We start from the raw sequence: 19,197 nt of genomic DNA on the forward strand, positions 1-19,197 counted from the left end.
CAAGATCACAAAACGTGATTTAAACTAAAATGAGCCCTGACCATTCACAGTAGATTGCTAAGCTTTTTAACAGAAGGGAAAGTGTTAAATGAAGGGAGACAGGGATTGTAGCATCAAATTTTTTTGCTGGTCTAAATGGGCACAAGTGCTTTACTACTTGGGGAGTCAAAATCAAGTCAAATCAATTATTGAAATTATTTTGCTCATCAAATCAAAGCTGGAAGGTTTTAGATGTTGGAGAAAACTCTGGTACCCAGAGAAAGACCTCCAGGAGTAGAATAAATAGAGCTTATTACATGGGCGCGGGGAGATACGAAATTTCTCTTCGAGTTTTGAAAAATGTTTCACTCGTTCGCTGTGCTCACTCATGGAATATTTTTCAACACTCGAAGATAAATTTCGTATCTCCAAGCGGCCATGTAGAATTCTATTTATTATATAAACACCAATGAAAATAACACTAAATCATTTCACGAAAGGCACGATTTTCGTATGTAACCATAGTAACAGTGATCTTTTCAGGTGTGAAGATATCATGTTTTCTCGCGAAAGCTCAGTTGGTATTTCATTGGTGTTTATATAATATAGAACCATCCCACCTATGAAGGGGAACCGGGGACAAATCAGTTGAAGGCAAGTGCTGACACGCCACTGTGCCGAAATCACTACCCAAATAAGGGTATTTTTAGTATACATGGCACTAGGATGTGCAAGATAGCATCTTGCTTGTAACATCCTATATCTAGTAAGATGCAAAGCTAGGATACAAAATTCAAGGACAACTGAACAGCTTTGATGGCACATTGCTGGCTCAGTCAGTTGAGCATTGTAGGGGCAGATCTAGGGGGAGGATGCACTCCCCCCCCTGAAATGACCTGCGGTTTTCTACAAGTTGATACAACTGGTATTCTCCAGGAAAAAAATGTCACCAGTCAGCTATGCCACTGGTGCATCCCCTCCTAAGAAAAATCCTGGATTCACCCCTGCATTGGACTACCACGTGGGATGCTAAAAGACATGGCGCTATTTCCCAGTGTTGTGTCTTGTCTTAATCTCTCCAGTAAAAAGCAGCCAGCGTGGAAATGATGTCTCAAAGAGGCTTGTGGTGATTGAGGCCACCAACATAAGTCAACGGTGCTGAAACATGTAGATTTAGGCAACTACATGTATTCGTATGTACATTGAATACAGAAAAACACATAGTGCCTGGATGACCTGCCTTTTGAGTTGTTTCTAGTATTGAGATCTTCCTCCTTCCATATAAATGGAGAGTAAAACGATCAAGGCCCAATCAATAGAGCGTTTTCACTCACGTGACCAGTGGCCATATTGGATTGCTGAAACAAAAGAAAGTATTAGCATAAAAATGGAGTTCAATTCCCAGAGGATTAGTTTGGTACACCATCATCGCCGCCACTTCTTTGTTTTGGAACACCAACATGGCCGCCGTGACGTCATGTGAAAATGCTCTATTGAAATGCAATTCTAGTGGCTTAAGTCATCTAAGTTCTGATTTAAGAACATGTGTGGGTTTCCAATGTCAATCCCATCGTTTCCACAAAACTTGCTTATCAGGTCATTGGGAGACCTGAGACACGAACAAGTCCTTCTCATTCTCTTTCTTTACTTGATGCCAAATCTGAATCTAAGGATTGGTTTCATCTCTTTGCAGGTGCACCATACAATCCTGGGCCTCCAATGGGAGGAGGATGAGGAAGGTAGTTATATTTTATTCAAAGATCCTGTTTAAGAAATTAATTAAGGGCTTTTTGGCAAGAATGTCCCAAGTGCCTTTTGTACCCTCTTGGAAATCCATCGACACTAAAATTTCTACAAAATCATCTGCACTCCGCTCTAAAATTATGGAGTTCAAGTGAGCCGTCTTATTTTGTAGTGCAAAACTTAAGGCAGTGAAATTAAAACAAGCCAGAAGGGTATCCCCTATATTTTTCTCCCTCTCATCCTCTTTTTCCTCGATGCAATTTTGGGTGACTCCTTCCATAACTTAATCAGCATTAATAATTTGTAATAATGTTGGAAGAATTTTGTAAAATTTCAAAACATGCTCAGCAATTGCTTGCAGCCCTGGCTAATGACAGAACTAATGCTAATTATAATAATAATAATTATTATAATTATTATCATTATTATTATTATTAGAGTTTTTTCCATTTAAATGTGTACAGTATTTTGTACTTTTTTTTTTTGACAAGTGACAATAGGCAAATTTGTAAGGGTTGTAAAGACTGAGTGTTTTGTAATTCGTTTGTAACTTAATACGTCTAAGAATTCTTGAAGAAAGAATTCTTAGACTTTTAAATTTTTTATAAGCCACTAATAAACGTTTTCGTATATTATTGTTATTATTATTATTATTATTATTATTATTATTATTATGCTTTTATGCTTTTATGCTTTCGCCTGACTGATTTTTCTTTTTGATACCGAAGACTTTTTATGTACAATACGTTTTATAGACCAATATGTTTTAGATCATTATTTTAAATTATTATTATTACTATTATTACTATTATTAGTTAGTTTTTTTTTGATTAGCTTTTTCTTTAGTAATGCTTAATTGTCTTTTTCAATTTATATCGTGAACATATAATTTAAAAAACAAAATTATTATTATTATTATTATTATTATTATTATTATTATTATTATTATTATTATTATAACTCATGATAATAATAATAAGTTCGCATGAGGATTTCTCCTGATGTGGCAAATGGACTGCTTCCAAACTTTACCAAACATGTAACCCATGTGATAACTTTGGCCAATCACAGAGGACAGAGACAATGAAATGAGCCAATCACAACGCGAAGCATAAATGCAACCTGCATTAAACGCGGCGAGCAAGTCACTTGTTTGTTTGCTTTTACCTCCGAATCGCGAATGGCTGAGAATTTGGTGCCAGATTTTTACGTTAATCGCGGACCGAAGCACTGCATAACCACAACAAACTTACTGTTGGGTGCAGTGAGACAATCACAGCAGACACATGCAGATAAATGCATGTGTCACACATGCATTTGAGTTAGCCAGTCATAGTAAGGAAATGACCGTAGCGCGGAAGAATGTGCGCAAGTAAGTCTCGTTTGGCTTGCTTTCTGGCTGAGAATCAGCCGTGAGAGTCTCGAGCTAATAAGAACTCGAACCGATGCCAATTGACAATCAATTCAAAACTAGTTTTTAACCGGTATTTCCTGATTGTAGGTAGACGCTTGGCATCTTGACTCCAGCTGGTGATGGCAAGCATGATTTGTGATGAAGACAGTTGGAAGATTCTTTGCATAGTTGCAGATGTATGATGCCACCTGGGGAAAACTTGCACAAGAACCTGGATAGTGGCTGATCATGGGTTTCTTTTGCTTTTGTGTTCACTTTGTATAATGAACAGCTGCAGAGTGTAAATATTAAAATACATCCTGACTTGTTAGAATTGTTTTCACGTCTTATTTCCCTGTTGAATTACTAGTCGTTTAAGGCATCAATGAAACTAAATGTATCCTCAAACATTTGGGATTGCGTCATGGAAATTGGGAATCAATGTAGCCTGTTCCAGGCTTCCACACAGTCCCCACTATCTAGGAGCCTGGAACACGCTAGAATCAATAGGGAGTTTAGTGTAAAGAAAACGGATACGGTACGATCGGTTTCAGAGTGAGAATAGGGAATAAAAGATCCGCATTGTATGTTCGCGTTCTCGTTAAAACCTTTGACGTCGTTGTTATGCAGATTACTGCAAAAATGTGAGCTGTAGAGCGTTTTCACAGGACGTGAAGTCACGGCGGCCATGTTGGTGTTCCTAAACAAAGCAATGGCGGCCATGATGGTGTACCAAACTAATCCTCCGGGAATTGAACTCTATATTTATGCAAATACGTCCTTGTGTTTCAGTAATAGACCATTTTCGAATTCTCAAGGCTGGACTGGATCTAGCATGAAATGGAGGCTAATGCGGGCAAGTCTTTTCAAATGCAAATTAATTTGCCCGCATTAGCCTCCATTTCATGCTAGATCCAGTCCAGCTGTAAGAATACGAAAATGGCCTATCCAATATGGCTGCTCACGTGAGTGAGAACGCGCTACGTGTGCAGCACGATTAATTTTTCCTTTTCTAACCAATGACATTATTGACTGTTTTGTGACGTAGATTTAAAAGATCCCAACAGCCCTTTTCACGGTTAGTTTTTCTCATTTGCATTACAATATAATCTAGCATGTATGTGAGACAATTTCGGGCTATTTTGTAGTTTTAACCCGAAGTTGCGTCCCATTCACGTTAGATTACATTGTACTGCAAAGGAGAAAAGCTAACCGTGAAAAGGTCTTTTCCCCAATGTTAGCCCAAAGAACACAATGCCAGCGGTATAACAAAATAGTAGCCCCAGTCCTCCCCTTCTTTCCTAGATGAACCACGTGCCAGCAGAGCTAGAACTTTCCAGGGGGTTTGGATTCGGTAATTTTGTTTTACACTTCCTCTTTGTCTTTGAGAACGCGTATCGTGGTAGCAATCGTAACTGAGATCTCATTTTGATCAAGGAACAGAAAGATGGAAAATGATCCGGTTCTGGACGTTCTCTCAGCCATCCACCAACCTCTCATAGGCACAAGCTTTCAAGCAACTTACCTTGGAACATACAAAATTACTCAAACAGGAAATAAAAGACTGATCTTTGAAGTAGAGCCACAGAATCCTTTTGCCCTTATAGTGAAAGAAGTTTCAAACGCTGTGCTGGCAACATACGGTAAAACGGTTTGCATGGAAAGGAATCACTTGGCCTGAGGATGGATTATACACTAATTATTGGCTTTGGATTGATCCTTTACGAATAATCCAGCATTCGTTAGTGGTTGGGTCCACGTATGGTTGAAACATTTGTTCGAATTTGTGGATGTGCTCCCTTTAAGTGTCGCGCAGGGACATTTTCATTCAGAGTGAACATTGTGGCTGTCACGGTTGTCTCCATGTCATGTCTTATGAACCGCCTCCAGCTCATGACGCCTTGAAAATGACTGAACTTTTTCCAGATCAGTAATGCTACTCTATCTCGTATCAAGTATTATTTGATATGAATTGAAGTAAACTGAAATCCGGTTGAAATTCGTGTCCTGCAGTGGATAAAAACATGCTTACTGATATTCCGACTGTACGAAGAACTCAAAATCTACCCTGCGGTCAAGTTAGACAAGTGTCTGATTCCTTTTCTTTAAAGTAAGTTAAGGATCTCGCCTCCGTTCAAGAGTGAACTTTTCTTAGCTAACCTACACTGCTCTTATGAGTTAAGTGTAAGCAAAACGTGTGGCTAGGAACACCGGAAAGAAACGGTAGCTCTGCCCGACACAGTGTCGGCATCTTCACTTGTTCCCATGGAATTCAGCTAAATAACTTTCCAAGAAGCTTTCGTAAGTCTATCAGTATTTTTAATTTTCCAATAAAAAACCCTATAAACATATACATTTCCCTTTATTCTTGTTTCAATTTTTGTCTTAGCACAGGAAACAAAGGAACACGATCATTTTATATCTCAAATCAGTCCTTCTGCATAAGCTTTTCGCGTACATAACTTGACGCACAAATTTATGATGTTTTCGAGGCTCGCCATTAAAAGACACGCAGGTTCATTATTGATCAATTGATAAGACTAAAATTTCGCAACTCTCACCGAACACTTCCCAGGCAAATTTAAATCAATTTTATTTCATTCTTTGGTTTCCTCTGCAACGTTCTGAACGTTGATTGAACAAAATTGTATTTAATTCAGCTTAAACCTTGTTTTTTTTCTCTCATTTTACATGTTATGATTATTTACGCTTGAGTTTGTTGCTTCCCCGAAGGAAAAACTGTTTCTCGGAAACTACTGCAGGAGAGGTTACATAGAAGCGACTGAGCAAACAATACAATTTGGAGGATTACGTCTTTTTGCTTCCAATATCTTGACAGGAAGCATTGTTACTGAAAATGGCAATGTTTATTCCGATTGATCAACTCTCCTGGGAATAAAAAGAGAATTTGTAAAATTCTCCTGACACTAGAAGCGACTCTATGCGTTCTGGTCTTGGTTGTAAAAACGCCATCATGCATGTAAATGGCCTAGTAAGTACACGTCTATTAATTTCAGTCAATAACAATAAAAATGGTAGCGCATTCTCTATAGCAAATGTGGAGTGAATTTAGTTGTCAGTTGTGTACATTCCTGGTACAATTAAACCCATTCACGACCTGAAAATTTGCATTCTCTACAGCAACAGACTCATTCGAGTATATTATTCAAAGGAATTCGCTCCATCACTCCTACCGGCTTCCTACCCTCCCCTCCCCTCCCCTTTCTGTTCTCGGGTATCCATCTTTCCTTTTGCATGAACCTAGAAAGTAACACAGATCCTATATTTCGACGAATGTTTCATAACGAAACACCGTGACTCTCTTACTGCAATATGGACTAGTTTTAAGGGTTGCAATCAGTTCCCAGGAAATTGTACAATAGTATTTGTAGATGACTATTAAAAGGAAATCAATTTGTTTTGATTCGTCCTCTCCAAGACGAGGCATTAGAGCTCAAAATCTGATTATTTCATGACAACCGTCAAGTTGCTATTTCCAAAATATCAGTTAACCTTTCCTGATTGGTCTATTGCATCATGTTGATCACGTGGCTGGTCTTGTGACATGCATGTCACTGTAAACTGGATTGGCCAATCCGAAAATGCAACGTTCTCTATACTCAAAAGGTACTTTTTTACTTCCTCTTTCTCTTTGAGAGCTTGTGTCCTCCGAGCACAACTGCAGCAGCAATCTTGTTTAGCTGAGATCTCACTTTGATCAAGGAAGAGAGAGATGGAGGTCCAGCCAGTCGAGAAAGATCTTTTAGCTATCTACCAACCGCTCATCGGCGAGAGCTTTTTAGCAACTTATATTGGAGAGATGGAAATGCCTCAGACTGGGAATTCCAGACCCGTCTTACAGGTAAATCAATTAGACGCAACAGTGGCAAAATTGAGTGCAATTTCAAAAGCCGTGTTGGCAAAACCTTACGGTCAAACCGTTTGGAAAGGGATAACTGGGCCAGAGGATGGATATACTTATTATTGGCTTTGGGTCGAGAGTAGAGTCAGCTTGCAGCTAGTGGAAGGACACACTTTTCGTTTCAAAATACTTGATTGTGCCCCTTTTTCTTGTGGCGATGGGTCATTTTCTTATGGAGTTAACATTGTGGTTATTAAAGAAGATTGAGCCTGGTGGACCCTCCAATTTGTCACCTGAAACAGCTATCAACTCATCAAGCCTTGAACATGACTAAACGTTTGTTGGATATAAATGCTCCGCTATTTCATATCAAGTAAGGTGACCGAAACTCTTGTTCTGAACTGGATTAAAACTGCGGAAATTAAGCACACACGGTCTGCGATGTTTCGACAGTATGAAGATCTCACTGAAAACCATTAGTATATTACAGTTAGGTTAAACAAATGTCTGATTCCTTTTCTTTATATCATGATACTAGTTAACACAACATAATCTTTGCCTTCAAGAGATCAACTCGGCTTCAGCACTTCGCCGCCTTGTAGCAAGATCTGGACTTTCCTTAGCCATAATTTTAGGTTTTACACAACGTTATTTAGATGTTCACGGCTCTAGTGGGCTTAATGTTAGCAAAACTAGAGGTTAGATAGGAACCTACAACTTGGACAAGGTACTTCCACTCACACAGGGTCTACATCGGCATGGGCAAATGAATCTCAGTTGACGAAGATAAACTAAATTACTAAGGCGCTCCCGGGCTTTTGAATTGTTCATAAAGACATCCTATAAACACATACATTTCCCTTTATTCAGTCTTGTTTTAATTTTTGTCTTAGCACTGTACATAAGGACCTCTCTCATCTCAATACATCTTAAATCCACATAACTTGAAAAATGTTGAGGGGAGACTCTCAGGGACAATACAGTATATCTGGATTTATACTAGCTGTGAAAAAAAGGTTTAATTCCAGATTTATTGTCGTTTCTGGGGCCTGGTATTAAAAAGCCAACGCAAGTTCGTAAAAGCATTAGCGATTTTAATCAAATAATAATTCCTAAATGTCGCAACTGTCAATGAACTCGAGGCAAATTCAATAAAATTTTCACCATTCTTTGGTTTGCTCGGCAACATTCTGATCGTTGATTGAAACAAAAAGTATTGCATTTTGTAAAGTTATAAACCTTGTTTTTGTCCTTATTTGTCGTGATCGTTTACACTCATTTCGTAGCTTCCGCGAGGCAAGAGAACTGTAATCCGGAAAACTACTGCAGGAGAGGTTACACAGTCGTGACTCAGCGAACATTGATTTACATTACAACAAGACGCTCTTTAACAAACTGAAATCCGTTTGAAATTTGCGTCACAGGCTTATTGATATTCCAACTGTTCGAGAAGAACTCAAAACCCACCCTGCGGAAGTAGACAAGGGACTGAGTTCTTTCCTTTAAAGTAAGTTAAGGATCTCGCCTCCGTTCATGCAGATCAGCATCCTCTATCTACACTTCCAGCTCGTACCACGCAGCAAGACTGAGTGGACTTTCCTTAGCAATAATCTCAGCTTTTTCGGCCTTAACGTAAGTTAACCTACACTGCTCTCAAGCAAAACGTGTGGCTAGGAACCCGGAAAGACAAGATAGCTCTGTCGCCGACACAGTGTTGGCATCTTCATGTCTTCCCATGGAATTCAGTTGACGAAGATATACTGAATTACCTCAGACTATCTTTAAATAACTCAGTTTCCAAGAAGCGCTTTCGTACGTCTATCATATTTTGAATTTTCCAATAAGACACCCCACAAAGTTCGTACTACACAGATACACATTTCTTTTTATTGTTGTTTTAATTTAAAAGCAAAGGACCTGGATCAATTTATATGTCAAATCAGCCGGTCCTTCTGCAGATATGCTTTGCGCGCACATACACGCTTTTTTGTTTTTTTTTATAAGAACGTGTAATCTTGGAGCTGAGTCTGAACGTTCCTATATATTTTTTCGATGCCAGGCTGAACGTTCTTAACATGTTCTTAAACTGGAATGATTTACATCAGACTTTGTTTCACCTGATGGCTCTGGTGGTGTTGAAGTTATTTACGTATGGTTTGTTGTTTCCCCGAAGGGAAAACAGTTTCCCGGAAAACTACTACAGGAGAGGTTACACAGAAGTGACAAACAATACAACTTGGATGATAGGGTCTTTTTGCTTCTAAGATCTCTAGTAGACAGGATAGAACTGTTACTAAAAATGGCATTGCTATCTAAGTCCAATTGATCGACTCCTCTGGGAATAAAAAGACAAATTGTAAATGTTCCAAACACTAGAAGCGACTCAACGCATCCTGGTCTTGGTTATGAAAATGCTACCATGTAAACGGATCAATACGTACACGTCATGTAAGTTCTCAGTCAATAACGGTAAAAATGGTGGCACATTCTCTGTAGCGAATGTGGAGTGAATTTAGTTGTCAGTTATGCACATTCCTGATACAATTCAGCCCATTCACGACCTGCAAATTTGCATTCTCCACCGCAACAGACTCATTCAAGTATACTATTCACATGAAAGCTTTGCCTCGCTGCATCACTCACTAACCTCTTCCTCCCCTTTCTCCTCCCGGGGCATCTGTTGCCGGAAAATTCGTTCTCAAATTGAACCCGTTTTTACCTAGGTTAAATTGGTAATCCTCATTTTGCCTAGGTTGAATACGCACGCAGTTACGTTAGGATTAGTTTTGGTTATCATAGTCCAGTGTTCGAAATTAGCGGTCGTCCCATACGACCAGAAAGTTTACTGGGCGACTAGTTTTTGGTAAAAATGAAAAGGTTGGTTTCCCGAAGAAAAAGCAACGGACAACCCAGCAATATAACATAAACAGCAGCCGAGTCAATCAACGGTTTTCTGTTGTCAATTTCTGATAGTAGTGTGAAGTTAACAATAATTAATTTGCCGCAGTTGAGCATTTTCCCGTATTTCTGTGGCTTTTACAAAAAAATGTCAGATTGGAAAATTCACGTGTAGTTGGCGATGGAGATCGAAGACTCCATTTTGAAAATGCCAAAACTAAGACCCAAACATCCACGAAAAAACGTAGGTGCACACTTAGAACTATGGGATACTCAAGTTCCAATGTCATGCGATTGCATCTGAACACGGCGTGCATTTTATCGTAGGGGGTTTTCCAATGCGCAACCAATATTTATCAGGGCAACCAAATTTACGGGTTTTAATAGTTGCCCGGCTTTTGAAACAGGGACAACCTGGAATATATATATTTTTAATTTCGAGCGCTGTTATATATGGATATCAATTGACCTACTATAGAAAAGTAAATAATGAAAAGAACTGAATTTGGGTTGAGCGTGTTCGCCGTTGCAGTGTTGTGGTGAAGACACAGGACTAAAGATCTGGAGGGTCCTGGTTCGAGTACTGGTAAGTGCATAGTACAGTTTTTTGTTCCCTTATACTATGTTGTAATGTTGAGACTGAATGGATAAGTGCATGGAACGGATATAATGATATAAACATTGAAAAGATGTGTTGAGATGCGTAAGACAAACCTTGAGCAAAGGTACTGACGTTTTCAATCCTTTTTGTGGGGTTCATAGCTGTTTTAAACTAGGTAGACCTAGGTAAAATGAGGTTCCGGCACTACTTTATAATCTAGGTAAAATGGATTCAACCTGAGCCCGGATTTGACCGACAACATATCCATCTTTCATTCCCTATTGCATAAACCTAGCTAGAAAAAAACATCGATCCTAAATCTCGACTAATCAATGTTACGTATCGCAACGCCATGATAACTTTCCTACTGGAATATGGACTAATTTCGTAGTGATCAGATCCCAGCAAATTGTACAAGAGTGTGCGTAGATGGCTAAAGGAACTAAATAATTATTCACCACAATACCGCCCTATCCCTCATTCAACGAGCATTCGTTATTTCATCCTTCTCCACGACGAAGCATTTGGCCCCGAAGTCTGATGACAGTTCCAAAATATTAACCTTTCTTGTGATTGGTCTATTGCATCATGTTGAACCTTTGCCTGGTCACGTGGCATGCATGACACTGCAAACTGAATTGGCCAATCCGCCAATGCAACGTGCTCCGGCTTTCCTTAAATTATAAGGTATTGTTTTCACTTCCTCTTTCTCTTTGAGAACTTGTGTCTTCCGAGCACAACTGCGGCAGCAATCTTGTTCAGTTGAGATCAATAGAAGGAACAGAGATGGAAGTCGAGTCAATCAAGCAAGTTCTTTCATCTATTTACCAACCACTTATCGGCGCAAGCTTTCAAGCAACTTACATTGAAATGATGCAGATGCCTCAGACTGGGAACTTTAGACCAGTCCTTGAGGTCAATCCTTCTGATGCGACATTGCCAATAGTGAAAGCAGTTTCAAAAGCTGCGCTGGCAAAATACGGTCAAACGGTTTGGAAAGGTATCACAGGGCCAGAGGATGGATCATATACTTATTATTGGCTTTGGGTCGATCCCGAAATCATCCCGCAGTTAGTGGAAGGCGGCAGTTATCATTTCAAAATACTTGATTGTATCCCTTTTCCTTGTGGCGCGGGGTCATTTTCTTATGGAGTTAACATTGTGGTTATTATAGAAGATTGAGCCTGGTGGACCCTCCAGTTTGTCGCCTAGAACAGCTATTAACTCATCAATCCTTGAACAAGACTAAACTTTTGTTTTATAAGATGCTCCGCTTTTTCATATCACGCAATGACTAAAACACGTGTTCTGAAGTGGAATGAAACTGCGGAAATTAACTAAACACGGTCTGTGGTGATGTTTAGACGGTATGAGGATCTCACTGAAATCATCAGTATATTACAGTTAAGTTAAACAAATGTCTGATTGCTTTTCTTCACAGCATCTCTGTGATACAAGTTACAATAACATTAATCTTTGTCTTCAAGAGATCAACTCGGCTTCAGCACCTCGTGCCTTGTAGCAAGATCTGCACTTTCTTGGCCATAATTTTAGGTTATTTTACATAACGACAGCTAACGTGCAATAAAGCTAGTGGTTAGATGGAAACCTAGAAAGACAAGATACTTCCACTGAAGCATGGTGTACATCTCCATGCAGTGCCAATGGATCTCAGTTGACGAAGATAAATGAATTACTCAGGCTCTCCTTAACTTTCCAAATATTTGAGCTGTCCTAGGTCTACCAAGCATTTGAAATGTCCAATAAGACTCCCTATAAACGTTTACATGTCCTTTTATTCTTGTTTTAAGTTTTGTCTTAACATTGTAAGGACTTCGATCATCTCACATCTTAAATCTTGCCGCGTGGGCTTTGCGGCCACAAAGCTTGAAGAAATAGATTAACGTAATGTATTAGGCAACTCTCAAGGCCAATATAGTAGTATATTTGGATCTATGCTAGCTGTGGAGAAAGAAAACTTTTAATTCCAAATTTATTGTCCTTATTGGTGCTCGGTATTAAAAGACAACGCAAGCTCGTTAAAGCAGCAACGATTTTGATCAAGTCAGTAATAAGTCTAAAATGCATGTCGCAACTCTAACCGAACAGCTCACAAGCAAATTTAATCAATGATATTTCATTCTTTGGTTTGCTCTGCAACCGTCTGAACGATTCTGTTAAGTTTTAAACCTTTAAATTCTCTTATCCTGTCATGGTTAATAGGCATGTTTTGTTGCTTCCCCGAGGGGAGAAATTAGTCATTGCAGGAGATGTTACTTAGTCGTAACTTGGCAAACAATGAGCTGATATTAATATTACACTAAAGGCGTCTTTTTGCTTCCAAGACAGGAAAGCATTCGTAAAACGCAATCTCATTCCTATTGATCAACTTTACTGGGAATAAAAAAAAACTTTATAAAAGTTTCCTTACAATAGAAGGGACCCAAAGCATTCTGGCCTTGGTTGTATAAGACGCCATCTAGTGGCCGAGGATGTTATGTAAGTTCAGTCAATAATACAATAAAAACATGGTGGAGCATTCTGTGTAGCGAATATTTAGTCCTCAGTTGTGCACATTCCTGATACAACTCAACCCCATTCACGACCTCTAAATTTGCATTCTCTCTAGCAACAGATTATTCGCATGAAAGCATTGCCTCGCTCGATTACTCTTCGGCTTCTTCCTCCCCTTTCCCTTCCCGGGGGATCGATGTTTCATTTTTTATTGCATGAACCTGGAAAGTAACAGAAAACCTATATTTTGTCTAATGTTCCGCAACGCAACACCATGACTTTTCCAACAGGTATTTGGCGTTGTGACCAAATCAGAGCGAGTTGTACAAGAGAATGCGTAGATGGCTAAAGGAAATCAATAAATTTACCATGCACCATAGCGCCCTACCCCTCTATTCCCCGAGCATTCATCATATCATCCTTCTCCGAGACGAAGCATCTGATGATTTCATAACAACCCTTTGCCAGTTGCATAATATTAATATTTCTTCTGATTGGTCTACTGTATCATCTTGATCATGTGCCTGATCACGTGACATAATTGGCCAATCAACAAATGCAACGTTTTCTATCTATTTACGGTATTTTTTACTTGCTTTCTCTTTGAGAACTCGTGTCACTCTTCGGAGTACAACTAGGTTGGGTAGCCATATTGATTGCAATTGAGATCTCACTTTGATCAAGGAACAGAAAGATGGAAACCAGCTGATCCTCCTGCAAGATCTTTCATCTATCTACCAACAGCTCATCGGCGCAAGCTTTCAAGCAACCTACATTGGAATGAAGCAGATGCCTCAGACTGGGAACTTTAGACCAGTCCTTGAGGTGAATCCTTCAGATGCGGCATTGCCAATAATGAAAGCAGTTTCAAACGCTGTGCTGGAAAAATACGGTCAAACGGTTTGGAAAGGAATCACTCGGCCAGAGGATGGATATACTTATTATTGGCTTTGGGTCGATCCTGAATTCAGCCCGCAGCCAGCGGAGCGCGACACTTTTCGCTTAAAAATACTTGATTGTGTCCCTTTTCCATCTGGCGATGGGTCATTTTCTTATGGAGTTAACATTGTGGTTGTTATAGAAGATTGAGCTTGGTGGACCCTCCAGTTTGTCACCTTGAACAGCTATCAATTGCAACTCATCAATCCTTGAACATGACTAAACTTTTGTTGGATATAAATGCTCCGCTATTTCATATCAAGTAATGACTGAAACACGAGTTCTGAAGTGAATTTAAACTGTGGAAATTAAGCAAACACGGTCTGTGATGTTTCGACGATATGAAGGTCACACTGAAAATCATCAGTATATTACAGTTAAGTTAAACAAATGTCTGATTCTTTATCTTTATAGCATCGCTGTGATACAAGTTACCATAACATTAAGTAAATCTTTGCCTTCAAGAGACCAACTCGGCTTCAGCACTTCGTGCACTGTAGCAAGATCTGCACTTTCTTGGCCATAATTTTAGGTTATTTTACATAACGACAGCTAACGTGCAATAAAGCTAGTGGTTAGATAGGAACCTAGAAAGACAAGATACTTCCACTAAAGCATGGTGTACATCTGCATGCAGTGCCAATGGATCTCAGTTGACGAAGATAAATGAATTACTCAGGCTCTCCTTAACTTTCCAAAAATTTAAGCTGTCCTAGGTCTACCAAGCTTTTGAAATGTTCAATAAGACTCCCTATAAACGTGTACATGTCCTTTTATTCTTGTTTTAAGTTTTGTCTTAACATTGTCAGGAATTCGATCATCTCACATCTTAAATCTTGCCACGTGGGCTTTGCGGCCAGAAAACTTGGAGAAATATATTGACGTAATGTATTGGGCAACTCTGAAGGACAATATAGTATATTTGGATCTATGCTAGCTGTGGAGAAAGAAAACTTTTAATTCCAAATTTATTGTCCTTATTGGTGCTCGGTATTAAAAGACAACGCAAGCTCGTTAAACCAGCAACGATTTTGATCAAGTCTAAAATACATGTCGCAACTCTCACCGAACAGCTCACAAGCAAATTTAATCAATGATATTTCATTCTTTGGTTTGCTCTGCAACCGTCTGAACGATTCTGTTAAGTTGTAAACCTTTAAATTCTCTTATCCTGTCATGGTTAATAGGCATGTTTTGTTGCTTCCCCGAGGGCAGAAATTAGTCATTGCAGGAGATGTTACTTAGTCGTAACTTGGCAAACAATGAGCTGATATTAATATTACACTAAAGGCGTCTTTTTGCTTCCAAGACAGGAAAGCATTCGTAAAACGCAATCTCATTCCTATTGATCAACTTTACTGGGAATAAAAAAAAACTTTATAAAAGTTTCCTGACAATAGAAGCGACCCAAAGCATTCTGGTCTTGGTTGTATAAGACGCCATCTCGTGGCCGAGGATGTTATGTAAGTTCAGTCAATACTACAATAAAAAGATGGTGGAGCATTCTGTGTAGCGAATACTTAGTCCTCGGTTGTGCACATTCCTGATACAACTCAACCCCATTCACGACCTCTAAATTTGCATTCTCTCTTGCAACAGATTATTCGCATGAAAGCTCTGCCTCGCTCCATTACTCCTCGGCTTCTCCCTCCCCTTTCCCTTCCCGGGGAATCGATCTTTCATTTTTCAGGATTGCATGAACCTAGAAAGTAACAGAGAACCTATATTTTGCCTGATGTTTCGCTACGCAACCCCATGACTTCCAAAAAGTATTTGGCGTTGCGACCAAATCAGAGCAAGTTGTACAAGAGAATGCGTAGATGGCTAAAGGAAATCAAAAAATTTACCACAATACCGCCCTACCCCTCCGTACCCCGAGCATTCGTCATTTCATCCTTCTCCGAGACGAAGCATTTGGTCTCGAAGTCTGATGATTTCATGACAATCCTTTGTCAGTTGCAAAATATTAATATTTCTTCGGATTGGTCTACTGTATCATCTTGATCATGTGCCTGATCACGTGACATAATTGGCCAATCAACAAATGCAACGTTTTCTATCCATTTACGGTAAATTTTACTTCCTCTTTCTCTTTGAGAACTCGTGCCACCCTTCGGAGTACAACTGTAGTAGCAATATTGATTGCAATTGAGATCTCACTTTCATCAAGGAACAGAAAGATGGAAAACCAGCCGATCGTCCTGCAAGATCTTTCATCTATCTATACCAACAGCTCATCGGCGCAAGCTTTCAAGCAACCTACATTGGGATGAAGCAGATGCCTCAGACTGGGAACTTTAGACCAGTCCTTGAGGTGAATCCTTCAGATGCGGCATTGCCAATAATGAAAGCAGTTTCAAACGCTGTGCTGGAAAAATACGGTCAAACGGTTTGGAAAGGAATCACTCGGCCAGAGGATGGATATACTTATTATTGGCTTTGGGTCGATCCTGAATTCAGCCCGCAGCCAGCGGAGCGCGACACTTTTCGCTTAAAAATACTTGATTGTGTCCCTTTTCCATCTGGCGATGGGTCATTTTCTTATGGAGTTAACATTGTGGTTGTTATAGAAGATTGAGCTTGGTGGACCCTCCAGTTTGTCACCTTGAACAGCTACCAATTGCAACTCATCAATCCTTGAACATGACTAAACTTTTGTTGGATATAAATGCTCCACTATTTCATATCAAGTAATGACTGAAACACGAGTTTTGAAGTGGATTTAAACTGTGGAAATTAAGCAAACACGGTCTGTGATGTTTCGACGATATGAAGATCTCACTGAAAACCATTAGTGTATTACAGTTAAGTTAAACAAATGTCTGATTCTTTATCTTTATAGCATCGCTGTGATACAAGTTACCATAACATTAAGTAAATCTTTGCCTTCAAGAGACCAACTCGGCTTCAGCACTTCGTGCACTGTAGCAAGATCTGCACTTTCTTGGCCATAATTTTAGGTTATTTTACATAACGACAGCTAACGTGAACTAGTAAAGCTAGTGGTTAGATAGGAACCTAAAAAGACAAGATACTTCCACTGAAACATAGTCTACATCTACACGCAGTGCCAATGGATCTCAGTTGACGAAGATAAAATGAATTTTGACTCAAGCTCTCCTTAACTTTCCAAAAATTAAAGCTGCCCTACGTCTATCGGGCATTTGAAATGTCCAATAAGACTCCCTATAAACATGTACATGTCCTTTTACTCTTGCTTTAATTTTTGTCTTAACATTATTGTAAGGACTTCGATCATCTCACATCTTAAATGTTGCCGCATGGGCTTTGCGGCCACATAACTCTTAGGGACAACATAGTATATTTTGATCTATGCTAGCAGTGAAAAAAGAAAACTTTTAATTCCAGATTTATTGTCCTCATCGGGGCTCGGTATTAAAAGACAAAGCAAACTCGTTAAAGCAGCAAAGATTTTGATCAAGTCAGTAATAAGTCTAAAATGCATGTCGCAACTCTCACCGAACAAATTACAAGGAAATTTAATCAATGATCTTTATTTATTGGGTTTCTCTGCAACCTTCTGAACAATTCTGTTAAGTTTTAAACCTTTTCCTTTCTCTTATCTTGTCATGGTTAATAGGCATGTTTTGCTGCTTCCCCGAGGGAAGAAATTAGTCACTGCAGGAGAGGTTACATAGTCTTGACTTGGCAAACAATGAGCTATATTAATATCACAATAAAGGCGTCTTTTTGCTTCCAAGACAGGAAAGCATTGGCAAAATGCAATCTCATTCCTATATTGATCAACTGTCCTGGGAATAAAAAGACACTTAATAAAAGTTTCCTGACAATAGAAGCGACCCAAAGCGTTCTGGTCTTGGTTGTATAAGACGCCATCTAGTGGCATAGGATGTTATGTAAGTTCAGTCAATAATACAATAAAAACATGGTGGAGCATTCTCTGTAGCGAATACTTAGTCCTCAGTTGTGCAAATTCCCGATACAATTCAACCCATTCACGACCTCTAAATTGCATTCTCTGTAGCAACAGATTATTCGCATGAAAGCTTTGCCTCGCTCGATTACTCTTCGGCTGTTCCCCCCCCTTTCCCTTCCCGGGGTATCGTTGTTTCATTTTTTATTGCATGAACCTAAAAAGTAACAGAGAACCTATATTCTGTCTAATGTTTCGCAACGCAACTCCATAACTTTTCCAACAGGTATTTGGCGTTGTGACCAAATCAGGGCAAGTTGTACAAGAGAATGCGTAGATGGCTAAAGGAAATCAATAAATTTACCACAATAGCGCCCTACCCCTCTGTTCCCCGAGCATTCGTCATTTCATCCTTCCCCGAGACGAAGCATTTGGTCCCGAAATCTGACGATTTCATAACAATCCTTTGTCAGTTGCAAAATATTAATATTTCTTCTGATTGGTCTACTGTATCATCTTGATTATGTGCCTGGTCACGTGACAAAATTGGCCAATCCACAAATGCAACGTTTTCTATCTATTTACGGTATTTTTTACTTCCTCTTTTTCTTTGAGAACTCGTGCCACCCTTCGGAGTACAACTGTAGTAGCAATATTGATTGCGACTGAGATTTCACTTTGATCAAGGAACAGAAAGATGAAAAACCAACTGATCGTCCTGCAAGATCTTTCATCTATCTACCAACAGCTCATCGGCGCAAGCTTTCAAGCAACCTACATTGGACTGATAAAGATGCCTCAGTTTGGGAACTTAAGACCAGTCCTGTGCGGGAAAGATACGGTAAAACGGTTTGGAAAGGAATCACTGGGCCAGAGGATGGATATACTTATTACTGGCTTTGGGTCGATCCTGAATTCAGCCCGCAGCCAGCGGAACGCGACACTTTTCGCTTAAAAATACTTGATTGTGCCCCTTTTCCATGTGGCGATCTGTCATTTTCTTATGAAGTTAACATTGTGGTTATTATAGAAGATTGAGCTTGGTGGACCCTCCAGTTTGTCGCCTTGAACAGCTATCAATTGCAACTCATCAATCCTTGAAAATGACTAAACGTTTGTTGGATGTAAATGCTCCGCTATGTCATATCAAGTAATGACTGAAACACGAGTTTTGAAGTGGATTTAAACTGTGGAAATTAAGCGAACACGGTCTGTGATGTTTCGACGATATGAAGATCACACTGAAAACCATCAGTATGTTACAGTTAAGTTAAACAAATGTCTGATTCCTTTTCTTTATAGCATCGCCGTGATACAAGTTACCATAACATTAAATAAATCTTTGCCTTCAAGAGATCAATTCGGGTTCAGCA

General features: G+C 39.4%; 1 protein-coding gene and 1 long non-coding RNA gene across 2 annotated transcripts in view; both read left to right on the plus strand.

Moving 5' to 3' along the window:
• Nucleotides 1–3,449, plus strand: part of LOC138051334 (selenoprotein K-like) — a 10,636-nt gene extending 7,187 nt beyond the window's left edge. Inside the window, exons 6-7 of the mRNA XM_068897530.1 lie at nucleotides 1,673–1,718; nucleotides 3,224–3,449. Of these exons, the coding sequence (XP_068753631.1) occupies nucleotides 1,673–1,713 (41 nt within the window). The 3' untranslated portion in view covers nucleotides 1,714–1,718; nucleotides 3,224–3,449. The remainder of the gene's footprint in view (nucleotides 1–1,672; nucleotides 1,719–3,223) is intronic.
• Nucleotides 3,450–5,248: 1,799 nt separating this feature from the next.
• LOC138054615 (uncharacterized) lies at nucleotides 5,249–8,148 on the plus strand. Its single transcript, XR_011133318.1, has 2 exons — nucleotides 5,249–6,107; nucleotides 6,775–8,148. It is a non-coding gene; the product is annotated as an uncharacterized lncRNA (long non-coding RNA).
• Nucleotides 8,149–19,197: the final 11,049 nt, after the last annotated feature.

The sequence above is a fragment of the Montipora capricornis genome, chromosome 6 (assembly GCF_036669925.1).
Source record: "Montipora capricornis isolate CH-2021 chromosome 6, ASM3666992v2, whole genome shotgun sequence".
NCBI lineage: Eukaryota > Metazoa > Cnidaria > Anthozoa > Scleractinia > Acroporidae > Montipora > Montipora capricornis.